Source organism: Pogona vitticeps, chromosome 1 (genome assembly GCF_051106095.1).
Source record: "Pogona vitticeps strain Pit_001003342236 chromosome 1, PviZW2.1, whole genome shotgun sequence".
Classification (NCBI taxonomy): domain Eukaryota; kingdom Metazoa; phylum Chordata; class Lepidosauria; order Squamata; family Agamidae; genus Pogona; species Pogona vitticeps.
The window spans coordinates 73,598,357-73,611,446 of NC_135783.1; the positions used below are offsets into that span (position 1 = coordinate 73,598,357).

The 13,090-nt window shown below is 38.9% G+C and overlaps 1 protein-coding gene across 20 annotated transcripts in view; it reads right to left on the reverse strand.

Moving 5' to 3' along the window:
- Positions 1–416: 416 nt before the first annotated feature.
- CCDC170 (coiled-coil domain containing 170) overlaps positions 417–13,090 on the reverse strand; it is a 67,315-nt gene continuing 54,641 nt past the window's right edge. For 19 of the 20 annotated variants that reach the window (XM_072995301.2, XM_072995290.2, XM_072995283.2 and 16 more), the window contains 5 exons: positions 11,652–11,852; positions 9,019–9,192; positions 8,232–8,474; positions 6,221–6,457; positions 417–4,511 (listed from right to left, as the gene is read on the reverse strand). In XM_072995301.2, coding sequence (XP_072851402.2) covers positions 4,029–4,511; positions 6,221–6,457; positions 8,232–8,474; positions 9,019–9,192; positions 11,652–11,852 — 1,338 coding nt within the window. In that variant the 3' untranslated portion in view covers positions 417–4,028. The remainder of the gene's footprint in view (positions 4,512–6,220; positions 6,458–8,231; positions 8,475–9,018; positions 9,193–11,651; positions 11,853–13,090) is intronic. The other variant, XM_072995340.2, reaches the window with a different exon arrangement.

Genomic DNA, 13,090 nt, shown 5'->3' on the forward strand with positions numbered 1-13,090 from the left:
TCCTGCTTCTTTTTGATGCCAGTACATTGTTTTGAAGTCAAAAAGAAGCTTTACTAATTTTGAGTAGTCCACAAAATAATTTGTTTAGGGCAATTGAGTTTTTCTTGAGAAAAAGGTGGATATCTTTAGTGAATGGGGAAAGAAAACGTTGTTTGAAATAGTGCAACCCACAAGCAAATCAGATAGCTGGAACCTTATCGGGAGTACCTCAGTTTGTTCTGTGAAATAGCCTGAAGCAGTTCCCCCTGATTTAGTACAGTATGAAGAATGTTTTGGGGTATAGCTTCAAAAATAACATTTTGCTTACCTGAAGCCTCTCTGTCTGCTGGCTTTGAGGGTATTTTATATATTTAAAATATATATTCAATACTGAGCACTAGTTCCTGTAGTCCAAAGCTGAACTAAAGTAAAATTAATTCAGTAACACAAAAATAATTTTATATACTGATTACTGAAATACCACATTTTACAATTTGTCAAGAATCTGTAGTGGTAGTAAAACAGTAAGTAATTCTTACAAAACACAGATTGATTCTCTGCCTTTTCTCATCCAGACATACACATCATAATTATTTATTCTGGCTGAATCTATGTATATGATAAATTCAGCCTTTACTTGTGTAGAAGGTATTAATAAATCTTGATTAAAATTGCTATGTGGAAAATCTCAAAGGAAAGTTTAAGTAATACTAATGTGCTCTAAGAAAATTGCTGCCATGCTACTATATTTTTCTCTGTCCAAAATAAAAAAAGATCATAAGGTTTTGCTTTCATCAGGCAGCTAATTGCATGTCATAGTTCAATAAACCTTCTGAACTTTGTTCATGTTAGACTTATTTTTGTTTGTTTTAGATAGATACCGACCAATGCTAGTACTCTTCCATAAGAAAAGCAAATATTGTGAATATTCACATAGTTGATATGAGAGAAATAGTGAAGCACGTTCATCAGAAAGAATTTTGGGAAGAAATGCAAGTTGCAAAGCTTTGGTATCAATGTGTTGAACTGGCTAACGGATTAATGCTAATTACTTGAGTAGTAACCTTATCTTTTGTTTTGCAAAATAAGTGCATTGACACACAAGTCTTGGATCCTATGAAACATACATGGGAGGTGGGACTTTCCCATCTTCTCCTGCCCGATGGAGCCTCCTAAAGGCCCCTTGAAAAGCCTCCCCTAATAGTCGGGTGAGCTCTGGCAGAAAGATCTGAGGAAAGACTTTGTCAAAACTGGGCTTAGGGAAAGTCTGTGAGTAGAGCTCCTTGCTCCTGGATTACAATCATAACACCGCTATTTGAGTTTTTGCTGATGAGCATAGAAGCTTTTCAGTTGTAAAAAAAATTGAAGGTTATTAAGATAGTTGTAGGTTTTTTGGGCTGTCTGGCCGTATTCTTGAGGTTTTTCTTCCTAACATTTCACCAGTCTCTGTGGTTGGCATCTTCAGAGGACAGGAGTCAGAACTCTGTCCTCAAGAATACGGCCAGACAGCCTGAAAAACCTGCAACAACCATTGGATCCCGGGTGTGAAAGCCTTCGTTATTAAGATACATTTATTTGGTAGGCAATGTTCATCTTCTTTAAAATAGTGCTGACATTATTCAAAAGCTTTTATACTGTGGACGGTATATATTTTAACTCCAGAGCTTTGGACTGAAAGTTTGGAATTTTTACACTGGCAAAGAGAAAACAACAACAACAACAACAACAACAAAAAACTCCACAGCCTTTGTCACTGATGCAAAGAGGAAGCTTTCAGTGGAGAAGTTGTAGTGCTCCATCTTGTCTCAGTGGCATGTCTTGGAAGCACACACAAGGAACAAAGGGATGCTGATGAGACTGAATCAGCCTCTCTAGGCGAGTAATTATTTCATAGTCAGGAAGACTGGCGGTGGCAATATTGAGTCCCACCATCCGAGAAACTATTTCCCTGAAGTCTGTCAGCTGTGAAAGCAAAAGGAAAAAATATATCATAATTCAAGTATTGTATCTTCTCCTCTCCCAGCCAGTACATTCATTGAGATCTTGTGTCTGAAGGTCTTCTTCCACCTGAAACACAGTGGGTAACAGTTAGTTTTTCGATGGTAGTGCCCTGCCTGTGAAATGCTCTCCTGCAGGAAAGAATATGAGGAGCCTATAGTCATCTCAGTTTCCAGCAGAAGACATTTTTGTTTGTTTTCCACATTTTAAAACTCTTCTAAGATATTTTAAATTTCATAACAATAGATGCTTTTACCTTTTGTGTCAATTTACTTGTTTATCTTGTTTTGAACTGCCTGTGGTAATGATTGGGTATGACAATAGCAAGGTTTTTATTGTTTTTGGTAAGGTGTCCTGGAAAGTGAATCGGCACTCAAGGCAAAGGATAAAAATCTCAGAAACAAGCTGGCAAAGAAACCAAACAAGTCAAGATGGGGGTTAGAAAAATATGGCCTGCTTAGCAAAGCGTGACTTAAAAAAAGGTTTGTAAAGACATATTTTGGATTTATCTGTTTATTTATTTGCTACTTCTCTATGTAACTTTTTAAAAAGTATATAGGAAAAAGTGGCCATGTAGTACATCCAAAGAAATTAGGTCCTGGATTTATGGTACCATTAAAAATCTGCAAATAAGATGAGCTTTCAGATTCACTAGAACTCCTAGCTGGACAAAAATGGCATAAAATGGTGTTGAACACAATCATTGCTTCACTTTTTTGAATCCAAGCCTACCAAGGAATCTGTAGTCTCACCCAAAACATCTGGCAGTTCTTAGGTGGCCAAACTATGCTTTTGTTTCCAGAGAGAGGACAGCCTGTAAATTGACACCTTCCTCACCTCTATATCCTGAGGAATCTAAAATGTCTTGGTTTGTTGGCAGCCTGACTTCCATCATATCTGGCCCATTTTTCAAACTTTTTATTATCCCACCCTTCACCTGATGAAGAGCTCTGGAGAATCTGAAAGCTCGCTTTATTTGTCACTTTTTAGTGATCCAATGAAGATATTGCCCAAACCAGAATTTTGTTTTGTCTTTGTTTTATTATTTGATTAGATCTACATTAACACAGAAATAAACAATGGATCAGCTGAAAATAAACAATGGATCAAAGCTGCACTCAGCATTTCTGCTGGTAGTTGGAGCTGGAACAGAATTTTCTGTAGTCACTGATTTGCATTAATCTCATTTATAAATGCCTTGGTAAGAGATTAGGTGGAAGTCTCAGCTGGCTGGAATCCCTTTATTACACCAGTCATCCATACATAATGAAAATCTCTTAAGTATTTTATTCATGCTTTTCCAAATCTAGTATTAAAAGCATAATGTTCTATATTATTACATAGTATTTTAACAGAATACTACCTTGCAATATTAGAGGGTAATTCTACTGCATGAGATGGTTATTCTACCCTTATAAATCAGAGGAAGGCATGTTGTTCTGCATTATTAGTGTGGTGTAGTGGATAAAGTCAGGGACTGGGATCTGGGTTCAAATACTAGCTCTGCCATGGAAATTTGTTGGGGAGGGTGGTCCTTGTAAAACCACTTAAATATTTTGCAGACCTTGAAAACCCAGTTAGGGTTGGATGTGACATGACAAACAAAAGTGTACACTACAAATGACTGATTAGCTAACTTCAGATACGTATCTTTTAAAGAAAACATTTAAAGGAATGCTTGCTACCATTTATTCCAAAGGGTATTAAATGAAGTGCATTTTGAGCCAAAAAGGTGTACATCATGGTTAAAAAGGCTGTTATATTGAGGTGTTTTTTTAAATGGGTCACATATGGGAGGAGAGTCCCAGCATCAGACCTACATTGCCCAAAAGGCATCAATGAGAGACTTACGGTATACAATCACATTGCACACAGTGTGTGCATCTGTATTCTTCTATATCAACTCAGAGGTAGACAAAGAACAGCCCTCAAGACTGCTTATGGCTGTGGAAAGTTTCCTGGTCCTAAAACAGGATTTGTGGGGAACAAGAGTGATCTGAAATCGCCAACCATGCCACCACCATCAAGTCTTCTGCAGCAAAAATAGTAATTTATTTGTTTGGTTGTTGTGGGTTTTTCAGGTTCTTTGGCTGTGTTCTGAAGGTTGTTCTTCCTAACGTTTCGCCAGTTTCTGTGGCCGGCATCTTCAGAGGACAGCATATATTTGTTTGTTTGTCCTGCCCACCTAGTAGCAAAGCTACTACTCTGGGCAGCAAACACAACCAAACATAATAAAAGCAATTAAAAAATTGGTAAGGAGAATTCCAGATTCCAGGACCACAATAGACATGAACCGATGGGTGCAAAATTTTAGGCCAAAAACGGTTTTGATGGTATGAAAAAGAGGTTCTGGGGGTGAAAATAGAGAGTTCAGAGAAAGACAGACTTCCAGGATCCCAAGAGGCAGCGATGGCTCCTTGACCATTGAAAGTTCTCTCTCTTTCTGCCTCAGCTGAGTTGGGATATTTCTTTCTTTTTTCCTTTTTCTTTTTAGAACATCTTGTTGTCTGAGAGTTTGAAAAAATTAAAAATGCCTGCAATAGAAGTAATTGCTATGAGATATAGCTATGTCATAATCCACAAAAGACCTCTAAATTATAAGATAGTGTTTTTAATAGCTGTTTTCTTAAATGAACACAATACCCGATGGAATAGAAAATAATAAATCCTATGCACAAGTGCGAAGGATTTTTGAATTTATTTTCCATTCAATATTGCATTTTATTCTTTGCTATCTCAGCTGCCTTGGGTATGTATGTGGATGAATGATCTGTATAAATATACAAAGGCAGGAAATGAATAGATTTAAGTAATTAATATGTTAGTGCCCTATCCCTTTGCATCCAGTTTTCTAAGTGGACGTTTCTTCAGCTTTTTTGATTCTGTCTGGAACTCTATTAAGGAATACTAGCACATCCCTGCCCCTAGCAATCTGAAGTGGTACTTCAATACAAACTAGGAGATATATGGATAGTAAGAAAGACAGATGGATAAACATCCACTTAGATTTCCTTTGCTCCTCGTAAGAGGAAGAAAGCCAACCGCAATTGCCTACTTTGTGCCAAAGATGCAAAAACTTGGAAAAAAGCAAAATTTAGTCAAAACAGAGGGAAACAAATCTGAAGTTCTATCTAATTTATACTGAAGTCATACATTAAAGATTATTCACCTCACTGCACCATATAAAGTGATGTCAAAATATGTTCAGATCTTTGTTTGTGGTTCATTGTGTTCTAAAGGTCATATTTCGTATACTTACAGTTCTCGAGTGCTCTTTAATATGGTCTTATTAAAATCAGTGACATTTGATGCAACAGATTGCAATATTCTTGTTTTTAACTAATAACAAGTTCTGAAGAATATGCATAAAGATATGATTGTTACGGAATAAAGTGCCAGTTACAAACCTAATGTTTCTACTCCAACAGAACAGCAGGTGCTTCTGCTTCACAAGGAGACTGTTGCTTCTCATAACCTTCTTCTTAGTATGCTAAGACCAAGAGCTATTTTGGCAATGGCAGTGTGACAGAGAGAGGTCTTTAGAGGCAAGAGAAGAGCTCCATGCTTCACCAGAATTGTCCCTTATAGGGAAGGAGGCCAAGATAAGCTACTGAAAATGGGTCTGTTTGAGGGGAAATGGGGGGTAGGGGAAGAAAATGGGGGTGGGGGTGGGGGAAGTGCATAAAGTAGATCTAAGAGACTTGAGGGCATTTACTGAAGCATAAGGATATACTGCAAGAACCAAATAAAGAATCTCTCTTAGGTGAGAGGAGAGATGAGTAAGGAACAGGCTGACCAAGCCTTGTGAGAGAGGAGACCAGCAGGTAAGAAAAAAAATAGGACAAGTGGGAGAGAATGAAGAAGAAGAAAAGAGAAAGATCAGAGGGTGAGGAGGGGGGAAATCATCTGGGTAGGAGAAGAAAAAAGTGTACAGAAGCAGGTGAAGGGAGGGAAGTGTTTATCACAACAGAGAGCAGATGGGTGGGTGAAGGGAGAGGAAGAATACCTAGGTGGGTTGACAGGTGGATCTAAAGGAAAGAGCGATGACAAACTAGGTTTTTGCTAGGGAACAACATGAGTGCTTTTATGTCCTGCAACAAAAAACTATCCAGTCTTCTTTGAAATGAAACTATTGGCACACTCGAAAGACCAGCACAACTTGCAAAGTATTCTGAACCTATACTGTATAAGGTTGCAAACAAAATTGCTTCAGATATAGTTACTTACTCGTTCTGGCACAAACCTGTTTCTTTCTTTTCACTACTTCCTCTAAAGCAGATTTAACTGTGTTCAGCTCACTGGTAACAGATCCCAACATGTTTTTGGCCTTCTCTTTATTCTCCTTTGCTTCATGTTCTAGAACATGCAACTCAGACTTAACAGAACTCAGCTGCTTCTCAGCTTTTGCCTTCATCTTCTCCAATTTCTCTTGGGACTTACTTAGATCTTCTATCGTTTTGTCCTGCTCCAGTGTTCTGATCTGTGAACAAATTACAGCACTGAATCAATGGGATTCAGTGGGTCTACCATTCAGTAATTGATTCAAGGGCTATACTCTGACAGCCGGAGATTACGTGCAGGAAAAGTTACAAAATCTCTCACTGTTCCTGTCTAAATCAGAGCTTAAATTGCTACTTTTAATCGGAAAAAAAGAGTTCAAAGGAGCTGATTGCAACACTCTAGTGTAGTTTGGTCCTGTACCTCTTCAATTTCATTGGTTTTTGTCCTTGCAGTTATCATTTATTGAAGTGAACATTCATTCATTCATTCATTCATTCATTCATTCATTCATTCATTCATTCATTCATTCATTCATTCATTCATTCATTCATTCATTCATTCATTCATTCAATAATTTATTAGACTTCTACCCCACCCATCTAGACCAATGGTCTACTCTGGGCAGCATTAAAATTTTTTTAAAAAAACAGTGGAACCAATACATGCATATGATGAAATAGTTAGCCTTTAAACCAGGGATGGGAAATGAGTGGCCCCCATGTACCTCCCCCGATACTTTTTATATGGATCCCAGCCTCATTGGCTTTCCCTTCCCTTCCCTTCCAAAATGGCTTTTCCCAGCAAAAGGGTATTTAATGCCCTTAGAGACTTGCACCAGCAGTTAGTTATTCACGCAGGGCCTCCCTAAAGTTTTTTAAATTCCAAAATATCTTTTTTTAAAAATCTAAAGAGAATTTTCAACCACTTCTAGTGATGCTTTCCCAAATTTTCCCAATGCCAGGGGTCCATGAGGCCCCAATAGGATCCCAGGGGCAGAAAATTGCCTTCAAGAAAAACCAGTGTTGCCCTCCTCTGATTTAAGGTACAAGCGTCCTTGCTATTCTTAACCTATGAGGACTGTCATCATATTGCCAAAAGAGAGAGAGAAGATGGGTAAGAAGGAGGAATATTAACAGTGGTTCATTGCCATCTTTCCAAACTTTATACAACACAGATGTTCGGGATTGGCATTTGGTATCCACAGAGGTGGACGACTGCTACGGTTTTGATGTTAGAGAAAAATGCTCACATTGAAGGCAGTGTTAAAGGACAAGTGTTTAACTAGGAAGAATTTTGGAAACTGTGGAATGTCTAGCACTTCGTATTCTATCAGACTATGCTCACTTGATTTTATGCAGGATAAAGGATGAACCAGCAAAGAAATAATTTAAATTCTTATTTGTATGTTACTCAAGAGTATCCATAATATTTTCTTGAAATACAAATCAAGAACTATATATTAAAAAGTCAATTTCATTGAATACTGCACTGTGCAGTATAAAAAAGCCAGCAGCAGTGAATCTTGAAAAATTGGTTGTTCAGGAGTAGAACTGGGATAAGCTTCCATTTACTATGATCAGTGCTTATTTGCTGCTCTTTCAAGTACTGTATGTTATTTGGGGAATTTCCAGTCCAAAAAAAAGGAACTTCTCAGAGCTCCCCATATCACTACATATTAAGGGCTCATTATCATTATGTTAATTTAAGAAATGCAGCTTTGAAAGGGCAACAGAGAACACAGAAGTTTCAGGGACTACTTAACTGTTTTGCTCAAAACATTCCAACCCCCATGGAGACTAATATGCATGTACATTTTTTTAAAAAAAATTTGAAATCCACGATTCTGGAGAACACAAGTCTTTAAGCAACACAGAAGCTAAGGAACTAGAGGACACAAGGACAGCTCTGGTTGAGACCACTTGCATTTATTCTCCCTTTCAAATACAGCTTTAAAGTTAACTCTTGTTATCTACCTTCAGTTCATTGGCGTCTGCCAATTTAACCTTAAGATCTGTATTTGTTTCTCTTGCCAAGGAAAGTTCATTCTGAAGTCTGTCCACCTTCTTTTGTAACTTCCTGACAGTAAGGTTGGCCTCATCTCGTTCAACGGCCAGGGCTGTCCGCACATGCTTCTCTTCTTCCAGCTGAACTATCTTCTGGTGCAAAAGCTTAATCTGGAGCTCTTTGTTCTCAAGCTGCTCCTTCTGAGCTTTCAACTGAATTCCAGAAAAAGAAATAAGCATAGACAACCAGATTTTATCTATTTAGTGTAATCCTTCAGTTAAAACATGCCTTTCCTTGAAGGAACTCAAGGTGACATCAATGGTTGTTCCTCTATTTTATACCTGTTCTGTGAGTGGAGATAGGAAATGTTTGTTTGCCAGCGATAGTCCTGCCTGTGGAATTTTGGGAGCTGTAGTCCAAACAAACAAACAAACAAAAAAACCCAAACACCACCAAATGTTTCCCATCTCTGCTTTTAAGATATACAGGGGGCAGTAGTAGTTTCTGGACAGAAGAGGAGAGAACAACTCATTCCCAAATGGCAAAAGATGGTATTGCCTGCTTGATTCATGAGTCACCTGTAGCAGGAAGAGAGGCTGTGATTGGCTCAAGTTTCTTGGCTGACTGGGGTTTGATTCCCACCTCCACTCACCTCGCTGGTTTTAGTTTGACTCTTCACAACACTGATGTAAACAATCAAATAGTGAACTTTGTTAAGAAACACAAAATTCTCAAATACTGCTTTCTTTTTCCTACCTTTCTTTGGAGATTGCGGGCTATGATCTTATTTTCAGTCAACATATCTCCTTCCAGTTTGACTAATTGTTCCACACGAGCCAATATTGTATCCAATCTCATGTCAAATCCAATGTCAGCTGCCACCCTGACCACATTCATCTTTTCAGAAAGTTGATCCAGAAACTTAAGATACTTCAGACAGAAAATGTGGGAAGAAATGGAGACAGGCGATAAAAATGTCACTTTGATATGTTCAAAAAGGAAAACCACTTTCTCCTTTTCTAGAAACTACTTTGAAACAGGAATGTGAATGTGTTTAAGAGGCTGAGATCCTGGACAAATTATTCTCCCCCGAAACAGGTTCATACAATGATTACAGGAGTGAAAAAGGGTGAAAAGTACATGTCATGCCCGAAAGGGAACCTAGGTGTGTAGAAAAACAAACAGGGGAACTGGGGGTGTGTGTGACACTTGCCTTCCCCAAACAACTGGCCACCAGTAGTGTTTTATTTTAGCAAATGATTCAATGAAACAATGGCCTGTCTCTTCCCAGAGCTGCAGCCACAGAGTCATCTATTAGGTGGAAGACGTTTTAGAGTTTTGACCAAGCAGTCACACACACCCCCATTCATTTCGGAAACTGGCTTCCTGTAAGTTGTTCTCTCTCTCTAAACTCTAGGAAGCGATTCAAAAAGCAACATATTCTAGGTATGTGCTCTGTACAGCAGACAGTTTTGAAACTAGGGCCAAGTTCAGTCAGAGGGAGGTAGTATAACATGACCTCAACTTGTGTAGAAAAAATACTGATAGACACTTCTGCATTTTTAAAAGCTGCACTCAATTACTGAGCATTCCTATTTATGCTGGTCAAACTAGGCAAAGGTTCCCCTTGACATTTAGTCCAGTCATGTTTGACTCTAGGGCGCAGTGCTCATCCTCGTTTCCAAGCCATAGAGCCAGCATTTGTCCAAAGACAGTTTCTGTGGTCATGTGGCCAGCACTACTAGACATGGAACGCCATTACCTTCCCACCGAGGTGGCACCTATTTATCTACTTGCATTTTTACATGCTTTTGAACTGCTAGGTTGGCAGGAGCTGGGACAAGCGACAGAATCTCACTCTGTCGCGTGGATTCAGTCTTACAACTGCTGATCAAACTAGCAGCCTCCATATCATATATTTAAAAGTTTTACAACTGGAAAGACCGGTGTGTCCCAAAACCAAACACAACTAAATTAATTAATCTTCAACTTCTATCTCTCTGTTACAAGAGACATGAGAGAGAGGGAGAGGGAGAGGGAGAGGGAGAGGGAGAGGGAGAGAGAGAGAGAGAGAGAGAGAGAGAGAGAGAGAGAGAGAGAGAGAACAGCCACTGACCATTCTGGGTGAGGAAATAGTCTAAAAAAGTATCTTTTCTAGGCTCCAATGCCTGTATCATCTGTCTCTTTGTTTCAATAAGGTCCCACAATAAAGGCATCTGGTTTGCAGCTGTGAAGCAGATCTATCATCTAGCCACTCTGGCTCTTATAGATTGTGAGAAACATACTGTATTTCATTCAAGTTTTGATCATGAAATTAGCTCAGTGAGGAGTACGCTTTCTTTGTGACTCCTCTTATACATCCGTCTAATATCTTTGTTTTTCAGTTATTTCTCAATTTCCTTATATATACATGCATGCATATTTCAGTGTATGTGTTTGGTGCTGTCAAGCCGGAACCAACTTATAGCAACCTTACTAGCCTTTTAAAGATAGATAAATAGGTATCACCTCAGTGGGAAGGTAAAACGGCGTTCCATAGTCACGCTGGCCACATGGCAATGGAAACTGTCTTCGGACAAGTGCTGGCTCTACGGCTTGAAAACAGGATGAGCACCGTCCCCTAGAGTCAGACACCACTGGGCTAAAAATGTCAAGGGGAACCTTTACCTTTACTAGTTCCACTCCCCAGCAAGTTTCCATGGCTGAGCACAAATTCAAGTCCTGTTCTCCAGAGTCCTAATCCATCACTCTATCCACTACACTTCATTGGGAATACTACTACTTCTTTCATTACATATAGACATATATTTTACTTCATTCTCTGCTGCCCTTGCATGCTGGATGTTTCCTCTGTGCAGATATATCTCCTTTCTTGCTTTATAGAGGGAATTTCCGTTGTTGGACATCTGTGTGCATTTTTTTTAAAATAAGTGCAACTTATTACTAAAAGACGAAGGTACTGGGGTACACAAGCAGTTATCCAGCAAGCCAGTACTAGTCTCACATTCCAGCATCTTATTAACAGCAGAAGTGACATTTTAAAACCCCTTAGCATCTTTTTAAAGCAATTTCTAAACCTTGAAAAGATGTACTTTTTTTTCTAGGCAAGTGTAAAAACTGTCCCTCGCAACTTTTCCTAAGAGTTCCCCCCACCTTCCACTGCCTTGCAGTAAGGTATGATCCTGATTAAGAAGAAACAGTTGCCTTCTCCTGCTATCCTAACCATGCTGAGTTATCAAGTAACTGCACCAAACCTGATATAATGCTAGTAGAATGTAACATGTATACCATAATGCGTGAAAATTAAATTAACACACCATGAATTCAGATTTGTTCAGTTCAAGACTCTAGTTTGTCTTGTGCCCCTCCTATACAAAAAAAGCTATTACTTTTTGCTTCTCAAGCTTCAAAGCATCTCTTATCATGTCCCCAGACACCAGCTCCCCTTCCAGACGCATCACTTGATCATGAAGTGTCTCCGCATTGCTCTCTGCTTTTCTGGTCCTTGTCAAGGCCTCTTTGTGCAACACAGCCTGTGTCTCCAGCGTCTCTGTCAGTTTAGCAATCTGGGTTTCAAGCTGCGACACTATCTGGGGGCAGGGAACAAACTGAAGTTAGTTCCTGAGCTTCAAATCTATCTGTAGTACAAAATTATCCTAAAAATATCAGAAGCTGTAGAAAAAATTATTCTTTTCAGCAAACAAGAAAACCAATAAAAACTGAATTAGAAGGCATGTAATTAGTAGAAAAGTGACAATTCTAGCAGTTTATGGCTCAACAAATGCTTGGTTGAGGAATATTTAGAGACGACACTACAATCATTCCAGATTACAATTTCTTTGTTAATTTCAACCAAATTTGTCAATTTTAACAAGCTCAGTAACTATGTAGATTGACACTGTGTAAATCTCCTGCTATCAATGTTTCTGTTACAACTGAATGTTGATGTTTGATACCAGTTACAATGAAACCCAAGGACACTCTGCAATGTGGATCCTTCGTATGCAGTTCCTCCTGAGCTGACCCAACAGGTATGCTTAACCTAGTGCAAATGCATGAGGTGCTTTCATTTGGTATTTTCTGTTCTGGAAAGCCATGTCATGTCTGTCTGGAGCCCAAACTGTGACCATGTTTTTCTACAGAGTAGATACAGGGAACTGCACATGACTGATGCAATCCACAAGGGGAACGGCACAATACCAGTCTACAAAAGAAGCCCATGCTACACAATCCTTTTCCTCTTAGGAACTATTTTCATCCTAGACAGACACTAAGAAATTACACATATGCTTATATGTTTATTGGAAGTATCTTACCTCATGGCCATAAAGCTGACAAAACCTCTTGACTGAATTACATGCTAAAAACAGAATATGCATGAAAGTGAATATAGACTATCTGAAGGGAGGCTTTCCCCCTATAGAATATAACCCCTAAACTAGAAAAAAAATCATGAGAATTTTTCTGTTTGGACTACAAGTATTTTCCAAACCAATAACTCTTCTCTGGGCCAAGACATAGGGGAAAAATCTGGCAGGCAGAGAAGCCAGATCCATAGGAATGAGGCCATAGTTTACAGTGGGCAGGACACAAAAATAGATAGATTTCAAAATAGATAACCTAAGCAAATAGGACAAAGGTACAGCTGAGAACAGAGCCCACATTCCATTGCCACCAGATGGATCCAGACTGATGGACCTGACATGGATAAAACGGCTCATGCTGTTTCCCCACAGAACTTATGTGTGAGAAGGCAATGAGACCAAACTTTGGCCAAATACTCAAGAACAAGGGTGTGCCTCATAAATCCTGGATCCTGACTGCAGCT